Raw genomic sequence first — 20,517 nt, 5'->3', positions numbered from 1 at the left:
ATCGTCTTACTATAACAGTGTATTACAGCCATCATTGGAAAGTCATACATATCACTGTGTTACATTTATTCATTCATTACTTGTATTTGGTAAATAATATTTTGCAAGTGACAACAGTTTCAAGCATTTTGACAGTTGGCAAATTAACCAGAAGTAAAAACACTGTGCAAGGGCTTTAATGGGTTTTTTTTTAAACAACATGGTGTTATATGTTTAGGTTTTAAGTTTTTTTTTTTTTTGCTGTTGTATTTGAGAATATACTACCTTGTGTTAGGGCTGTGCAATTAATCAAAAATCTGGTTCGGATTTCGATTTTGGCTTCTAACAATTATGAAAAAACATTAATTGAGATAAACGATTATTCCAGCATATACCGCCCCCTTTCCAGTTGTACAGTTCGAATCATTCATATTTTTAAAAGCGCGAAAAAGCACATGCTGTTGTGTGTGTGCATGCAACGCTTAGCTTCGGACAGACTCAGAGACGAGCAGAGCACACACATCTAACGCCATCTTAATGTGAGCGCTTAATAGTCAAATACATGCACATTTGTGTCAGAGTGCAGTGTTTAGTGATTATTCATAATAACCCTCATTTGTGTAATAAACGAACAAGTCGAAAATCAAGAGACATGTGAAAGAGAAACCATATCAGAGCCGCACTATTCTTAAAGTGACAGCGTGCAATAATCCTGCTGCCGAATGTTTATATTAGTAATCAAACAACAAAAGGAGAAAATCCCTCAATGCTCTTGACTGAAGGACTTTTATAGCTAATGTTTTTTTTCTTACAGTGAAGATGCTTAAAGCACAGTTTAAACATAATAGTTTTAATAATTCATTTATAATAACTGATTTCTTTTATCTTTGCTATGGTGATATTTTTAAAGATACTAGTATTCAGCTTAAAGTGATATTCAAAGGCTTAATTAGTGTAATTAGGCAAGTGATTGTATAACAGTAGTTTCTTCTGCAGACAATCAAATATATATATTGCTTAATGGGGCTAATAATATTGAGCTATTAAAATAGGTTTCAAAATATGTAAACCTGCTTTTATTCTAGCCGAAATAAAATAAATAAGCCTCTCAAGAAGAAAAGAATTTTTAGAAAATACTGTGAAAAATTCCTCAGTTAAACATCATTTGGGAAATATTCATATATAAAAAAATTCACAGAAGGGCATCATTTTGACTTCAACTGATAATCGTTTTGAATAATCGTGATTACAATTATGACCAAAATAATCGTGATTATGATTTTTCCCATAATAGAGCAGCACTACCTTGTGCATAGTCTAAGTTAATGATTTTGTTACTGCAATGCTACATTTGTTGCAGTTTGTGTACTTTGACTCTTGACAGTCTGAATAAGGTGAAAACTGTACGTGTAATAAAACATTAACCTTTGACATCATAATTGTATTGCACTGTCTGCTTTAAGCACCAAATCTTTTACTTAAAATGAGCATTTATTCATGTCTTTGTAATTTACGTGTAGAGTAAAAAAGTAGCTTCAATGCAACTAGCTATTTTTCAGAAGTAGCTTGTAGATTAGCAGATTTTTCAGAGTAGCTTTCCCAACACTGTTGAACACCTAGCAGAAAACACTGTAATCTATCAAATCATTAATTGATTCATTTATTAATTTTCCTTTGGCTTAGTCTCTCATTTATCAGGTGTTGCCAAAGCGGAATGAACCGCCGACTTATTCAGCATATGTTTTACGCAGCCCTTCCAGTCGCAACCCAGTACTGGGAAACACCCTACACTCTCACATTCACACATACACTATGCTCAATTTAGTTCATTCAATTCACCTAAATCACATGTCTTTGGACTGTGGGGGAAACCCGAGCACCCGAGGAAACCCAGGTGAACACGGTGAAAATATGCAAACTCCACACAGAAATGCCAACTGACCCAGCCGAGACTCGAACCAGCGACCTTTTTGTTGTGAGGTGACAGTGCTAACCACTGAGCCACCGTGCTGCCCTCATCTAAAAAATTATTTTAAATTGGTTAAAATTTAATTTAAAAAGCATCAAAACCAACTGAAAGCATTAGAACAACATTGCTTCACTAAACAGCTTTTAAAATGGCAGCAGACGATGTACATGACAAAAACAAGCAAAGCTAGAAATTAATGTTATTTAATAAATCTGAGATTTTTACAAAAAAATTGTCCCATATGACCTCCCCTCAAAAATTGAGACCACTTTCTAAAGCGGGGCGATTAACTGATAAGAAATCATAAATCACGATTGTCATGCACATTTTGAAGAAACTTGAAAACCGGTAACCATTGACTTCCATGATAGGGAAAACAAATACTATGAAAGTCAGTGGTTGCAGTTTTGGGTGAACTATCCCTTTAGGTAACATTTATATTCTGTTTCATGAAATTAGTCAATTTTACCTGGTTTCCTGGCATTTTTGTTCAATGCTATGCATTCGTTTCCATGGTGACTGATTATATTGCACACCTGTTTCTTGTTTTGTTCTCATCTGTCTATATATAAGTATAATCATGTCATAATGCAGGGCTCGAAATTGTGACCGTTTTGGTCGCATATGCTCCCGAAATTTTATCTATGTGACCTCAAAATATATTTGGGAACATTTGTGCAAGTGCATACAATTGTTGCGTGGGACCAGTTTTCACTGCAAAATGTTCACTGCATGCATTTTTGTTTGTCTGTTTTGATCAGTGTTGATTTCAAATGCAATAAATCTGTTTATATAAAACTTAGTAACGGTGCTCATAATTGGTGGGTACGACTAAATTTTGGCTGGTGCGCCTAAATTTTTATAGTTAGGAGCACCAGTGCTAACAAGCAAAAATGTTAATTTCGAGCCCTGTAATGTATTGACAGTACTTATGAGATAGCTAAATAAATTTATATTTATAACTAGTAAAAACATCCACTGCATAAAAACATTTGCCAGAACAGCTGTCGGTTCATTCCGCTGTGGCAACCCCTAATAAATCAGGGAATAAGCCGATGGAAAATGAATGAACAAACTAGTAAAAACCACTCACATCCTGAATCTCATAATTGCTTGTAAACTGCACTTTCTGAAATGTATTGTTTGTAACAAAACGACCACCATAGATATATTTAGGTGCTATGTTTAGGACCTGATAGTATTGCAACAGGAATTCAGAATTGCATAAACAGCTCCAAATAGAACTTCAAGTGTTAAATGATGGCAATTATAAGATGACACAAACAAAGCTATTGCACTCAGATTGTTCAATGATTTGACATGCATTGTGTTTGTACTGCCATGCGTTTCTCCAGCGTTTATCTGTTTCATATTCTTTATTTTGCTTATCAACCAAGAAGTTTTTAGTGTAAGTCCAACGGTCTACAAAACGTACCTGTTTTACAACTATATATTTATGCAAACGTAAAGGATGGCTGATAAATAGAGAAGCGTGTGGAGGAAGTTAATGACACTGAGGGGTCAAATAGTTTTTGATTAAGACACACACACACACACACACACAAAATTAAATTTCAACATAGACATGAGACATCATACTTCCTTAATTATCTCAAACACAGGCGAGTTTGTAACCATGAGCTATTATTGTTCTCACTTAGAAGGGGACCTCCACAGATTACCAAATTCAGGGTTAAACTGATCTAAAAATGTATGTCACTTCAGAGTAAACGACAGAACAATGGTAAACAGACTTCATTTAAAAGGTTATATTTCCCAACAGTGGACGTTCCAATGTGAAGCAACTCCACATACATAATTAAAAGAGCACTGATAAAATGGTATGTATGAAAAAATGTAGTCCAGTTAAAGTTCTTAAAAAATAAATACAAAATTCTGTCATCATATACGTTCCCACGTTTTCCAAACCCATTTGACCTTTTTTGTTGTTGCAAACAATACAAAAAGAGACGTTTTGAAAAATGCTCAAGCTTCACTACACAAGTGAATAATTATGCAATTTTTTATCTTTTTTTTTTTTTAAGAATTTGAGTTGACATACGAAAAGGGTAAATGTACATACTGGAAATAACATGTAACTGGATATAATCTATGATTATTTGTTGAACATCAACATTGAACAATTGAAATTAAAACACGCATCATCTAAAACCAAAAGTAACTTTTTTTCTTTTCACTTTTTTGAAAGTAAATAACTTGCACTTTTGTATCAAAATAAATTATTTTTAGTGTTTTTCATATTAAAAGTAGAAGGTATATAGTATATATACCTATAGTATAGTAGGGTATGCTACTGTGCAAAGGCTAGTATAAACCAGCCAGAGCGTGGGTCACGTGATTCCACACACAGTAGGGAAAGTAATCAATTTTATTTATTTTTTAAAATTAGATCAGTTATAGGTTCTGAAAGTTGATTTCGATTACTTTTCAATGAATTGCCCAGAACTAGCTTAGAAATGCAAACTTCAAGTTTGTCACTCCGCTTGCTTATCTAATAAAAGCCAAACTCCAATCTGCATCCAGTTAACAGAGGACACAAGTTTTTAATGGAGATTTTACATCTGCAATCATTAGTGTGTAACTTTTGTGGGATGAAATTAAATATTCATTTATTCATTACACTTGTATTTAAATTAATGTGAAAGTTTACTTCCTTTCTATTACAAATTCTACCCAGCTTCAGGCACTTCTCAGCGAAAACAGCTTGCTCACCCCATTCACTTTCATTGTATGAAAAAGAGCCATTCAATTTGATGTTCCATACAAGAAAATCATGCAGTTCTGGAACAATTATAACAGAACAAAGCAGAATTTATAAAAAGATGTCAATTTGCTTAGTCCTTGACTTCTCTACCACACACAAAAACAACACACACACATAAGGCATGATATATCAACATATGTCAGGTGTTAACAAGTGTGAAACCACTCAAATATGCAGTGACAAGCTATAAAATGAACAAAGCTTAAGATGCACAGTTACTCTAAACACAAACTTGCACTTGGTTTCATATACACACCTGTGAATCGGCTACTGGCGCGGCGGCGAGAGGGCGACACCAGCTCCTTAACAATCTGCAGCACTTGCATGATCACAAGGGGGCGGGGCCAATGTGCTGATAAAAGGTGTGGCTGAGGGTGGGGTGAGGGCGGAGCAAATCTCGAAATGCTTCATTCTTGCCTCCCATGCAGTAAAGTGACTAAAAACAGCATCACTAATCTGAATTTATGGCAAAAATAGTTTGTGTGTGTCCATATCATACACACCTCGGTAGCCATCTTGAACACCTATGATTATCAAACCGCATATTTAAAGAGATATATTAAAACTAACAATAATACTGTTAGCACAAAACACAAAAAAACTGCATCTTCTAGACTGGGATTAAATGGGCAAAGATTCTATTGGCTCTTCTAATTAGGAGGCGGGACTTCCATGTACATATCTGCCATACGCACATCGAATCCTTCCATTCATATTATCACAAGCTGTCTCCTCCCCTTAATACGTCTCTTGCCTTTTCCACTGATTTCCAGCTTTTTCCTATCTTTTCACTTTCAAAACAAATCCAATGGCAGCTTCGGTCCGGAACACCAATAAAAGCACATCACTAATTTAGAACACACAAATAAATCACATAACATCTAATTCAGCATCTTCTTCTGTACTTTAAAAAGCGCATCAAATCCATTCAAAGGGGTTAAAAACAGCAAAGCATCCTGCAGAATTAGCTTTCCGCACTCTAGGTCCCACCAGTCCAAACACAAGGGTCCGTGATGGTCTTCAGTATAGAAGATTTCTTGCTGCTTGCCTCTGTCTTTCACAAACACACACTCGTCCTCCAAGCAGAGTTGGGCTTGTGCAGTTCCTCTCGTGTTTATTCCACTCTTTCGCAGATAGACAATGTTCAGTTCCTTCCTCTGTAACCGCAGTGGGTTTGAGTGTCAGGTGAGAGAGACCATCTGAAAAAGTGGCTATACTTCCCTCTCTCTATCGCAGTCTGTGGAATCCAAATCAATACAGCCAGGGCAAGCTGTATAACACAGCTCCACTCTATTCTCCTCTCCCTTCCTCTCTCTCTCTCTCTCTCGTTTATTCTTCACAGCCCAGCTCGCCACTGACACACACGTTCCAGCTTTAAATTAGAGAGCATCTGTTACAACAGCCCCTCCCCTCAACTCTCTCTTTCTTTCATTCTATCGTTCGCTCTCATTCCTGTCCTCTGTTTCAAGACTTAATGTAAATGCATACAAGCTTCTCTATTATACTCAGGCGGGACTGTAAATGCAGGATCCCTCACGTTAACGTTACAATTAACGTGACAATTCAGATGCCCTAATCTGGTTAATTTTGAAATTATTAGGAAACAATGAAATGAAATCCAGTTGGCTACAAAAATAAAGGAATAACGACACTTTAGAGCCATTAGGAAGATCTGAGAACCAGATAGACAGAACTTATGCATGAAAACATGCAGATAGATAGACATAAATAGACAGATCGCACGTGAATAGACGAATATTTTGAGTTTACTCGCTTCATTCGTGTGTCAAATCCCGGTCATTCGCGCAACAAATTCACTTCACAATATGCGCAGATTTGTGTCATGGGCAGGGCTTCAGTCTGCCCAGTTACTCTAACTTCGTTGCTAAATGGCTAACACGGATTTTATTGAGAGAGTAGCTGTGATTTATATGCTTTATGAAGGCTGAAAAACAGTGTATATTTGTTCGGCGCTGTGTCTGAGTCCTTTCTGAGGTGCAGCCAGCTCTGTGAGTTCATCAACTTCTCCAGAAACTACAGTATAGCTGGATGATGGAGGCTTTCAATGGTGCTTCGGACTGAGCCGAGCCAAGTTTGATAAACTGTTGTCGGTGTCGGCAAGAGGATTTCCCCTAGGGACACCAACAACAGGCGCTACGTCATAATCATTCCCCTACAAAATAAAACTCCTGATTGGTTGAGGCCGCACGAATGTCCGCTGAAGTTCAGCTTTCTCAACTTGAGCGCTTCGCACGTTAAGTGTGTCAAACATGCAAAACGCTCGCTATTCGTGCGTGTCGCGCCGCAGGATGTCTATTTGTGTCTTTGCATTGACCTAACATGTAAATCACTCGCGCTTGGCAGACAGACTGTTAGACATATACAAGATACATATATAAAAGGTATATAAGACATACAGTTGAAGTCAGAATTATTAGCCCCCTTTGATTTTTTTTATTTTTATATTTCCTAAATTATATTTAACAGAGCAAGGAAGTTTTCACAGTCTCATAATATTTTTTTCTTCTGGAGAAAGTCTTATTTGTTTTATTTTGGCTACAATAAAAGCAGATTAAATTTTTTTTAAACCATTTTAAGGTCAAAATTATTAGCCCCTTTAAGCTATAATTTTTTCGATAGTCTACAGAACAAACCATTGTTATACAATAACTTGCATAATAACCCTAACCTGCCTAGTTAACCTGGTTAATCTCTTATATGTCACTTTAAGCTGCATAGAAGTGTCTTGAAAAATATCTAGTCAAATATTATTTACTGTCATCCTGGCAAAGATAAAATAAATGCTTGGAAACTGCTAAAATGCTCAAAGAAGAGACATTTCAAAGAGAGGACTTAACTGCTGTTATTGATTCAATGATTTTATTGATTTGATTGACTAATTATCACACCACTACAGAATCATCTCACAGATGGACTTACTGAATAATATAAATCACTTTCAAGTATTAATGCAGCCCTTATCAGGGATTCTGCAGGTTTCACCAAGTTAAAATGTAAGACTTTTTAAGACAATTTTAAGACCATTATGAATTAAATTTTCATAAAGGATTTTTTCGCATATCCCAGTTAGAAAAGAGATTTACTTGCCCTATCAAAAATTTATTACAATCTAATACATTTAATAATACAAATAAATAATTAGGTTTGAATTTTCTTTTTATGATTTTAAAATACATCCATTTACAAATCCTATAACCCTTACCAAGAACTGAACAAAACATAGCTGTCAATTACTTTAGTCTACAATAATAATAATTTAATAATAAAAAGTAGGTCAGGTCAGTATCCTCAGCAGTAAATAAACTGAGTACTTTTAAGCAAATGTTACTGTAAGCAAAGTAATGCTATTTTTAATTAAAAAGTTAAATGTTTTATTGAGATTGGTATTGTTGGTGATTGTATGGGTGCTAATTGCCAGATTGGGTAGCTATACATGAACAGAAGAAAATCAAGACCTGATTTAAAAAAGATTTAAGACCTACAACACAACATTTCCTCAAATGTAAGACTTTTTAAGGCCTAAAATGTATCTTATTAGATTTAAGACATTTTAAGACACTGCGGATACGCTGCCTAATAGACCGTCAGACTGCCATTAGGGTAGGAATACAAATCAAGTGTCTTGTGACATATAAACATTCTTATATAATGAAACAAATAAAAATAATTTCTAGCAATCATATAATCATAACTGACTAAATCGTTATACACAAATGTGTCCATTTATCCTTGTTTCTACTAGTTCCCACAAGAGTCATCACTGCACTGCTCAGAACAACCAACAATATGAAGTGAAATGAGACATTTGAGAGTGATTTGAAGTCATATAAATGCTGTCTGTGTTGTTTTTTGTCATTTAGCTTTAACGCACAAGACAACCACAGCAAACCTGTAAAAACAGAGGGATAATCATATGCCAAACCCAGGAGTTAAATTACACATATGTCCATGCATAAACGATTACACAAAGACACCTCCAAGCATGCTATTCATCTGCCTTTACCTTTCACAGAGGCTGATCTTGCTCAAGGACAGTGTGTTAGCATGGCTCACTGCAGCACTTGTGTATGTGTCTTGGGCAGACATCCAGCAGCACATGTAACCTCGGTTGTAATCAATCTCTACATAATGGCCTCATTTGGATCTAATTACCCATCTACCTCCCTGAAATGTGCTGAAGGCATCAAAAACACAAAATAGCCTGACAACATTACATCAGCATTACATCACCGCTGCTCACCGCAAAATAACACTAGTCAACCATGTTTAAACCATGGGAAGCACGTGACTGGATTTAACCAAATATCGGGACTGTAGCTAAAGCACTGTATAAGCTGATGCTTATCAAACTGCAGTGCAAGCATTGCCGCAACTAGTAAATAATACTTTCACAATAGCTGTGTGCCAAATGGCACACTATACACTATGCACTTATGCACTATGTACTTACGCACTTACATACTCAACAGCATAGTATATGAAATTAGTGTCATCCCCAAATGGAACACTAACGATTTTGAACTAACCAGAAATTCAAACAGTTTCCAAGTCAACGGCGAATGACGATTAAATGTTTAGCAAAATTATTAGCGTAAAATTACCTATCAAATTGGTACCAGTTAGGGCTCGAAAACCGAATCGCAATGCGCAATTTGAAATGTTAAAATATATATGTATATAAATAAACAAAAAATAACGAATAACATCTGAGGTGAAGTGCTTCAAAACCAGTCTTCTATGCTTTAGATAATTAAACATGCTAGACTTTCTGCGATGGTGTCGTGAGGCATCGCAGACATGGTATCGGTTGTCGTGAACAATGCCATTACACGAGAAGAAACGATTGAATAGTGTCACGATGCCCAGTTGTCGCTTATGACTCCCCACGACCCTACGCCAAGGAAATTTTTAATAGCTGCCACAGAATTGTTGGCATGCCTTACAGATTATTGAGCTAAAGCTTGAATTAAATTAAATTCCGCTTGGATTAAATCGTAAAACGTAAAAATTAATAAATAAATAAATAAATAAATTATTTTCCCCAAATCGCACACCCCTAGTACCAGTTACAACAATCAGGAGGCGAAATTGTAACTTTCTAAAAGTATTGTTAAAATGATGACAATAATGAACTATAATTCACATTACATTTATATGATGTGATTTGTTCATACAACCTTTGCCCCGCTAGCCCCTCCTCTTTCGCAACATAATCAGATCTGCGACCGTTGAGAGCTTGAAGTGTCCAACATTCCACACTTCTTTTCAACGGGTGAATAAGTGCATCACCCGGGTATTTAAAGTGCACTAAGATTTTTTTTAATTTTCAATGTGAAGGCACTTATATTATTTATACTACAAAATGGCGTAAGATAGTGGATAAGTATGCAATTTGGGATGAACTTAAACCTCTGAGAAAGATCGTCAGAGTTTCTGCAACCTGCACAGGAACAATTATTCTGAATGAGGAGTTCAGTACTACTTTGACTGAAGAGAGACAGATGAATAGATCAACAGACAGACAGAGGCTGTATCCGAAATTGCACACATATACCCTCAATCACTATTTCATACATTTGTCATCTAGTAATGTCCACTTAAAGGAGTGAATGAAAATGAGTGATTGAATTCACCAGAAGGACGCCATTTGGTTTGTGCATTGCTGTTTTTTAACAAAAATCTTTTGGACAAATTAAACGCTTAGGCCCAATCCAAACTCAATTTTTGTACCTCTACCCCTTGGCCCTTAAAATTTTACCCCTAAGAAATGGGACACCTGCACACGTCATCACATGTCATCGCGACCTCTTGCTTTATATGAGATCAGACGATGGCGACTGCTGTAGTTATTTTCAGTTGTGTTATTTTTTTGGTTTTTATCTTCAGGAAATCACTGAAGGCAACAAGATCACGTTATCATAACGATATAATGCAGCAATAAGATTGTAACTGTACTGTGCATTTACACAGTGGCCATATTCATCAATGTAAACACACCAAAAACAACATTAACATTATAGCAGACACTGTAAAAAGCTCATTTCCAGCCAATAGACTCTTCTGATAGGGTATTCGATTGTCACCGAGTGACAGAATGTTGTGGGACTGCTATACAGGAGTTATTATTAGGGATTTTAGATATTTTTTAAGCATGATGGTAAAACATGAACGCGGTTATGAATATATTAAAATATGTGCTTGTTTGTTGTAAAAACTTGTAATAATGAAAAAAAAATACTAATTTGTGCATCTCCTGACTTCCATGTTGTAGATGGCATATTCTGGAAAATTTTCTTACCCCTTAGTTTTGTGTGTTGTCCTGAAAAATCTGTTTCAAGTGCCACCTAGACCTTCCCAATAATAATTCATTCGGCTCGCAAACTCTTACAGTTTTTGGGTTTTCTAACTGTTTTTTTAAACACTCATTATTGTGGTGAACTGTGGGATTGATTGAGTGCATTTCAGAGTGTCGAAAACAACTCTAAATGGCTGCTTCCTCAAAGAGTGCACTATTTAAGGATATAGGGGTAATTTCGAATAGGCACACAGTTTGTTCTTCCTGATAATTCATTCATTTATTCATTCATTTTCTTTTTGGCTTAGTCCCTTTATTAATCAGGGGTCGCCACAGCGGAATGAACCGCCAACTTATTCAGCATATGTTTTATGCAGCGATCGCCCTTCCAGCCACAACCCAGCACTGGGAAACATGAATCGCCCGAAGGAAACCAACGCGAACACGAGGAAAACATGTAAACTCCACAAAGAAATGCCAACTGACCCATTCGGGTCTCGAACCAGCAACCTTCTTGCTATGAGGCGACAGTGCTACCCACTGAGCCATCATGTCAACCTCTTCCTAATAATGTTGTGATGTTTTTTAAAAATATATTTTTTCCCTACACAGAATTTCAATTATATTGTTGTTATACAACCAGACTGATGATAGCTGACAGCAAGCACAAATCAATCTGCTGGTCTCAATCACTGTGGCCTTATGGGAAATTGATGGCTTTGGCATTCAGACTTTCTATCCTCAGAATACTGCAGCTTTCACCGCAACATATCCAAAAATAGAGAGAGACAACATTAAGAAACAGTCAGAAACTGTACCATTACACTATTCCACTTTTTGCTTGCCAACGTTTTCCCATTGGATTTTAAAGCAGAGATTCATATGATTCAATATCTTTTCCCATCTGAGGCAGTTGACCACATTCTTTTCCTGCTCAGAGTGTTATCTTGGGATACTGGTCTTAAAACTAATTAAGATCACATAAACGTGGTACTACACAAACTAGGTCTTGGTTTGGATTAAGGATTTTGCTTCTGTTATGAGACAAGGTAGGTCAGTTTATTCCCAGTATATACTGCTGGGAATTTTCATGACCCCTAACAGGTGTTAGGCTAGGTATTGTGGTTAGGTTGTTGTCGTGGCATCTGGAAGTTTTAAGACTTGGTCTATATTTGAACCTCAACAGATTGAGAATTGATTTGATCACAAGAGATCTTTAACTGACCTCATGCATAGATCAAGAATGAGCAAATCTGGTGTTGGTCCTTCATCTCCAACTCTAATGAAACCTACCTGTAGTTTAAGAAAACTTTAAGATGTTAAACTTATCAGGCACGTTTAATTAGAGAAGAATATAAACTCTGCAGAACAATGGGGTTCTAGGACTGGAGTTGCCCATCCCTGCCTAAAAGGGTATGGTGTTTGTCTACAGTAGTCAACATTTCACCAAAGTTCTCCTAAAAGCGTTGTCCAAGCACAATTATAATAAAAAACAAAACAAAACAAAAACATCAAATGTCTACTATAATTCAGGAACATCAAGAGTTTAGTATTAGTCAGAGACTTGAGGTTCTGGATCTGGTTTAGGCAATGGGTCTTGGGGATCAACAAATGCTGTGAATTATGAAGAATCTTTATTGTATTGGTCAATGATCTGACTTGAGTCTTTAGCCTCTCATTCCAGTACAGTTATTGATCTTAAGGGTCTGGAATTGTCTGCTCCATAGTAGGTCTGGACAAGATGCATACTTTATTGTTGGTATTAATCTTAAGGAGTGTATTATTGGTTTACCTTTCAGAAGGTCTGATATTAGTAAAAATTGTGGTTGTGATGAGTCAAAAACTTGTCTCATTTTAAACCTCTTTTTAAATAAGGATGGTGCTAGAGCTGGAACCAGCGCTAAGCTGAGAGTGGTACCCACTCAGAACCTTTTGATGTTTTGCACACCATCAATGTCACAGGTTCCCCTATTCAATTCCAGGTTTGGGATCAGTTCAACATAAACATATTTGGGCAATATTACAGAGTTTGGACAATGTTTCAGAGTTTGGACAATGTTAAAGAGTTTTATTCAGAGCACAGCTTGGATCAGGATTTGACACTGGGTTATGGAGGGGTTTGACATGGGTCTAAGTAGTTTAGTATTTATTTTGGACTTGGGGACCTGGAATTAATCTGTATTTGGGCTTCAAAAGGTCTGGTATTGAACAGTGCCTTTGAAGATCTGGTATTAGCCTGCATTTAGGCTTTGAGGGTGTGTTGTGTGGACAAAGCAAAACTAATCTAGACCTTCTTGCAGTCCAGACCTTCAGCATGTCAAAAGTAACAAGCACGATGGAGTGTTACGTTGATGTGATAATGGCCCTGCAATTGTAGAAGTTGGTGAGCAAGTGTATGGCTCAGCTGAGTTTTAATAATGCATGTTGAGCCAGGGATTTGTTTAATTCAGATATGCAGAGGCACAGAAACATCCTACTGCACAGCACTGCGACTGAGCGTATGTGATGAAGATGGATCATAATGCACCTCACAAAATGCCCAGCATGAATTTCCTCTCTTTTATTCACTCTGCAGCTGGACAAATGACAAAAGTAAAGAGGGAGATAGAAGATTCAGAAAATGGTTTGTCATGCTGTTTGCCACTCTCTTATCCTTGTAAGCATGTTTTTCATGCAATGCAATGGTTGTATTTAACGAATACATTTAATTTTGGTGTGCTGAGAGGTTTACAATGATTGCTTAAAGATAAGAATGGTATATATTAGGGTATTGCTATAAAATTTGCTGTTTGATTGTTCGAAGAGGGTAAATAAAAGTATAACTGTTGCCAAGTTTAAACATAATCTAGCCAAAACTGGATGAGACCATCTTGCAGGTAAAGAGACAAACCACATTTTAGAGTAGAGTCTATCTCAAATCAATCCTTTAAATAATTACACACAAAAAAGAAACATCAAGCTTAAGATGTTTCTGGTGATGGTTGTAAAAATCAGTGTAATACGTTTGTAGACTTTGTGATTAGAATGCCTATCCATCCTGAAGTAATGAATTATGTCACAGACAAAACTTCAAAAGCTGAAACAGTTGTGCTTCTGCCTGTTCCTCACATTGATTAGCTCTTCCTCAAAAGTGCTCATTTTATCAACTCATTATCTTGTAAACAAGTTTGTTTCCCTACATGACCTAATTTGCATTTAAATCATTCTAAATGGATTCGGCACTTCTTTTTTAATTTCAATATATACATAGAACTCGTGTACAAATGTACAAAGTCAATAATAAATGGACTAGATGTTGCAAATGTCTGGCATTTCAGTTCTTTGCAAGTATGGAGTGTTTCTGCAGTACTGTGGGCTTGTGTGTGTGGGCCTTCCTATAGGGAAGTGGTTCATCAGGTGTCTGGGGAACTGACTACATGTAAAGCGGAATTTGCAAGTGAGCAAATGTCATGTTACTATCATGCACCTATGAGTTTGGATTCATTACTGAATCGCACACATACACACCGTTAAACCAGACATATGCAGGAAAGTAAGAAATACCTCAAAATGTGGTCAACAAAATGTAAATACACACACCATATGAGGCTTTTGTTTTGTGAAGAAAGACCTTCTTCAGATGCAAGTCTGTCCTATGAGTAAATAACATGATGCTTACTGATTTAGGGTAAAATAGACCATTTTAACTACACATTTTCAATTATGACGCATCTGACTCTAATGGCAAAACATTGTACTGCCTGTATCAAACATGTTCCATGACAACCTGAAGAAGAAGAGAAAAAAAAAAAAGGTAATTTTTACGGTTTTTGGTGAACAAAAATATTCTTGGAGTTTTATATGATCATATGAACTGTCTTGACAATGTTTTTGATTTCTTTGCTGGACTTTGAATGTCTCTGTACTTTGCTGGAAGATAAGGGAGTCCTCAGATTTCATCTAAAATATCTTAATTTGTGTTCCGGAGATGAACGAAGATCTCAGAGGATTGGAACGACTCGAGGGTGAGTAATTAATAGCATAATTTTCATTTTTGGTTGAATTAACCATTTAAAATACTAGGTTTGAAATAAAGCTTATGACATGTCTAATCCTAGTATCCTACCTGTAAAAAACTACTCTCACTTATCAAGGTTAAGAGTTAAAACCCTGTTAGTCCAAATCTGTGTGTGTGTGTGTGTGTGTGTGTGTGTGTGTGTGTGTGTGTGTAAACAGCAAAAGGGCACAGGATCCATTTCCTCATGTTCCACTGTTTACCATGAAATGTAATCACATTCCAGAGTGACTTCCTTCCTATGATCATCCATCTAGTTAGCTGTGCAAACACACCCACACGCTCAACGTGGGCATCTGAGTAAAAGACACAAGATAGCTCTTTAGACAGTTTGCTTTTGAAAACACCATCTTTAAAAAATAATTAGGGAAGTTTGCCAAGTAGCTACAAATACATGATTGTGTATGTATTTGTTTATTAAGAAAAAAAGCCAATCAAAACCACTAATTATTTACTATTCTATTATTAGGGACAGAGCACCTACAATATGGTGCGTTGGCCCCATTGGAATTGCTCCGCTTCTTCTTCTTCTCTATAATGAATCACATTTTCGAGGGTCTAAACATGCCCGGAAGCTCACAAAACAAAGCTGCACACACACCAGAAGTGGTGAACATTTACGTTTGATATCTGCTTGTTAAGTGTGACGTCATGTGAAGTGGCTTTCGGGTCCAAGCGATATATCAAACTGTATAGGGAGACTCATCAAATGGTATTAATAAACATTTACAAAGCGTTGTTTTACTTTCGAAAATCAAGATCGCAATATATATATTCAATATCAGATGGCCAGAAAGTGATACATTTTTTTATAAATTGTTAACATTTAACCAGAGACTGTTGTGTACACCATGATTTGATATGAAATTCAGTTTAATGTGTACTATGTCTCAAAAGTGGCCATAAACAAATATTTTCTCAATTTAAATGAGTAGCGGCTTGAACCCGGAAACAGTATTCCATACCTCACCGATACGTCACGACTTATAAAGAGGATAGGTTTTAGAAATGGGTGTGGCTCGACAGCGCCACCTATACAATTTAACGAAGTAGCCCCCGAGCTACATTTCATGGACACAAACCAAAATTGGCACACATATCAAACATACCAATACCTACAAAAAAGTCTCTTGGAGCGAAATCTCAAACCCAACAAGATGTCAGATATTTTTAACTTCCTCTGCTGAAAAAGTGCAGTTTTTGCCATTTCCAGGTGTTGTATTTTAACAAACTCCTCCTAGGACTTTTATAAGGTCAACACCAAAGTTTGTTGTTGTCATCTAAATGCCTTGGTAATAATAAATTGCGAAGATCTAGAGTTTTCGTCAAAGGGCATGTCCGAGGCGGCGTCACAAACTTTAATGTTTCGCCACGAAACAGAAAGTTGGTATAACTCAGGCATGCATTGACTTATCTGCCTCAAAATCCACATGTTTGATAACAGTCCAGCCCTGAACATGTGTATATGTCAACATTCAATTACAGTCATAGCGCCACCTGCTGGCAACAGGAAATGACATGTTTTACAGTGTAACATCTCCTCCTAGAAATTGGGACCTAAAATCCTCTAAAATCAGACTGAATCCAAGTTTTGTCAGTATAATCCAAAGGCCTTTGTGGTGTTAATTGTAAAGAGGGTGTTCGTGGCGGACTGACAAAGTTCAGTGAATCGACATGGAGGAGGACGTACTTATAACTGCGTTCACCCCGAAAGCGTCAAAGTAGACGGAAGTCATTCATTTTCAATGGGAGCCGGCGGTGATAAGCGGCGAGGAGCAGTGCGGCGCATCTTAGCCATTGTGAGGGTTGAGGAGAGTTGAAATCAAGTCAACTTTATGGTAATGAGCGGTGATCCACCGCTTCAGAGGAGTCCTGAAGAACACAGACCTGTGAACTTTGGTTCCGACCACAGTTGTTCCCAAGGGTTTGACTATTGCGGTCGACAGATTTCCAATTATTTACAATGTTTTCTAAAAGGAACATGCATTAAAAAAAGTTACTGGCGAGTTACTGATGTGCATTAATGTTTTTTTTTTTTTCTTTAAAAAAGCAGGAATCTTATGCAACAATACAAAACAGTATTGCAGCTTCAGGATATTTCAGACATATGGACACGTTGGATAATTAAGTGGAGCAAAGTCACACCACATGCAACTTGATCTTCCATTGTTAAATGAATTTGATAAAAAGTGTGCAACATTTTCATGCTAGAAAGCATGTTTTTAGCGGGAATGTAACTGATATGATATGCTGCAATGCCCCCCTTAATATGAGATCAATGTAGCGAATTGACGCTCTCGCTGCCGGAGCTGAAGGCAGACAGCATTGTCGCCAGGGCAGCCAGAGCGACCTTTGACGCTCTCACCGCCTTCGGTGTGACTGCACAGTAACTCAGCCACACAATGTCAGCCTGAAATCAGCCTGAAAATTCACAAGTTTGATGAGATTCCTCTCCTGAGGACATCTACATGCCAATATTGAGTCACAGTCATAGCGCCACCTGCTGACAGAAGGAAGTTTGGCATAAATTGGTCCTTTTCTCAGGTCTCTCTGTCATTTTAAGGCCACCAGGTGACAGTGAGCTCGGGTGGGAGATCCCTTTCATCGCTGCTTGCAGCTTTAATTATCATTATGATTTTAAATTAAAAGTTCATGCTGCACTTTTTGATCTATGAACCTGAATGATACCAGGAATCATACAATTTGTTCAGAAGAGAAGTGGTTTTACTTTTCCAAATAAATAGACTTGATTTTTTTGCCTGGCATGCAATAAAAATGCTTGATTTGGAGCAGTAACCCGAATCATATTTAGAATTGTGGAGCTCTTTCAATTTGGACCAGCAAGCAGCCACTTACTCTTAGCTTTTCATCCAAAGTCATCAAGTAGGAAAAACAGAATTATACTTGTCAATGATTCATAATTAAATGTTAATCCGATGCTGAACACGAGCTAATTAGTAGAATACTTAAAACACACAACATAATTATCATAAGTGCAGAATATTCTGCATTAATAATATCGGATCCATTTTCTCTTAGCATTCTGAAGGCATCGGTGACCATATGATCCATAAAACCAATCTTCAGCTGGCAGCTGGTAAAGCCGTCCTGTGTCACAGTACATTATCGCTCACATCAATCATATATCATGATCAAATCTTGTATAGATTAAGAAACATCACACGCTGAGGGGGGAAAATGAAACCGCATCTTTGTATTTTTTTTATCCCTCTTCATCTCATTTCAGGTTCTTATTTCAGTGCATTCTGGATGAGTCATTTTTCTCATTAGTGCTGCCACTCACAAGGGTACGAGCAGGGGGTAATGAGGGTAATTAACTCAAAAGACACACTCAAACACACACACACTCTCTCTTTTACACAAACACACATATGCGCACACACTTTTTCTCCCTCAGTATCAAAACAACTCATGAGCAAGGTCAAACAATAGCCAGTACTGCTAATATGCTACACAAAAACAATGGCTGAAATTAGATCAGAAGAAACAGGGAAGCTAATAAACAGGTAGTATTTGAATTATATTGTCTACACCACATCCTCAAGAGTGGCCTAAGAAAAACACACACACACACGCTTGTGTGGTTGTCTGGCTATTTCAGGTGCCTTGGTCTTTGTGTGATCTCTCTATTTTTGTCTTTACTGATGTTGAAGATGAAAGAATGGAGACCGTGAGGTGCAGAGCACTAGACGAGCAAACAACAGAAGAAGAATGTGAAGAGGTGTAGGCAGGGGGGTGTGTGAACTACCTTCAGACTTTAAAGAAAACACAAATAAACCTTACAGGCTCAATTCCCAAAACTTATACAAGCTTTTGGTGAAAAGTTTGACAGTCGCTTTAAAGGCACAGCTCAACCACCAATGGAAACCGTTTCATCATGTACTCACACTCATGCATGTATGTCATTATTTGTCTAGTGGAAAGCAGTTAGACTTTAGGCATTTCCTGAATTCTCTGATAAATGATTTATTTGTTGTTCTTTCCTGAATTGCACAATAAAAGCCAGAATTCTTATTGTTTGACTATCCAGTTAACTTCAGTTCAGACAGTTCTGCCAACATTTGGGCAAATAGAATAATAGTTGGAAGTTCAAATATTGTTATTGAAATAGTGGACAGTTAGTAAGCGCTGTGTGACCAAATCTCACTTTCCTGACCTCAAGAAACACATTAATATTAGCTGTAGTTAGCTAGCCCCCAGCTTTATACAGTTGAACAAGATATTGTGTGTATTGAGTGTAACACTGTAGTGCTATGTAATAAATTGGTGTATCTGTATCACCAGCATCAATATACATTACAAGTTAAACAGTGCAAGCACATTACAATACACATAATTAATCCTCAGAAACTCAAACACACAAAAATTAAGAAATTCACCAGGCCACAAAGTAGCTTGTTTGCATACAAAAATGTTTTTGTCTCTAAATAAAAATAAAAAAGAGCAAGTAGAACATATTTTGTAGGCAAGACGAAAATTGAAGCATTGGCCAACTAACAAATGAAGAATAAAAAGAATCCAATGGACAGTTGTCTTCTCTTGGAAATACTCACTTCAAATAATCCCCAAAATTTCATTTCAAGAATGACGACAAATCACAAAACTAGCTTCAGGCCTCCATGCAGGGGGGATCCTCCAGACTATAAGAGCTTTCACAATAGGTAGTTATAGGAACTATCCACTATCCCAGTGCACTGAGAGTGCACAAAAGTGGTGCGAGTGGGAGGAATGGGGGGTGTTGGCAGTGTATGGTGGAGGGATGTTGCGGACAAAAGTGAAGTGTGTTGGGAAGTCGCAGAAGAAAATGAAAGTGAATAGCGGACGGGGGAGGAGGGCGGTCGAGGAGGGGGATCGGTAAAATGAGGTGCCACATCAGATTTCAGAGGTGCCAGATCCCGCGTGTTTCAGCACAAATTAAGCCCTGGTTAATGTGGTGCTAATGTCTACTAAAGTTCTGGTTTTTCAACTTGAGCGATTTGCACGAATCACGCATTAGGTGCGTCAAACGATTGAAATGCTCAATTTGTGCCTTGTTATTCTCTCAAATTGCATCATTTGTGATGCCTTGTTCTCCCAAATAGCGCCGCAGGATGTCAAATTGCACTGACTTAAGATGTAAATCACTTGCGCTTAATGCTTCATCCTTGTCTTTAGCTTAAACCACCCTTTTAAACATTCAGGACGCAAGAAATGTACTGAAAATTTGATCTAATTTCAGTTTGTTAAGACCTGACCAACAGTGACATGCTGTAAAAATACAATCGAATAAGGGTCAATGCCCTGTCACATCATTATCAATCACTGTACTAAACAATACAAAACAAAAAAGTGCAATTGACTAGAGACTATTGTTGTTTACTGGACCGGTATGGACTCTACAGGAGACACACAAT

General features: G+C 37.1%; 1 protein-coding gene across 2 annotated transcripts in view; it reads right to left on the bottom strand.

The window, feature by feature from the left end:
• The window catches only part of usp6nl (USP6 N-terminal like), a 104,195-nt gene that overhangs the window by 68,704 nt on the left and 14,974 nt on the right, over nucleotides 1–20,517 (bottom strand). Inside the window, exon 1 of one of the 2 annotated variants that reach the window (XM_056455538.1) lies at nucleotides 4,990–6,051. The exons of the other annotated variant lie outside the window; for it this stretch is intronic. Coding sequence (XP_056311513.1) covers nucleotides 4,990–5,059 — 70 coding nt within the window. The 5' untranslated portion in view covers nucleotides 5,060–6,051. Of the gene's footprint in view, nucleotides 1–4,989; nucleotides 6,052–20,517 lie in introns of those variants that run through there. 2 annotated transcript variants of the gene reach the window in all.

This window comes from Danio aesculapii, chromosome 4 (assembly GCF_903798145.1).
Source record: "Danio aesculapii chromosome 4, fDanAes4.1, whole genome shotgun sequence".
In the NCBI taxonomy this organism is placed as follows: Eukaryota; Metazoa; Chordata; class Actinopteri; order Cypriniformes; family Danionidae; genus Danio; species Danio aesculapii.
The sequence above is the reverse complement of the archived record's forward strand: the minus strand, read 5'-3'. Positions and strand labels throughout refer to the sequence as shown.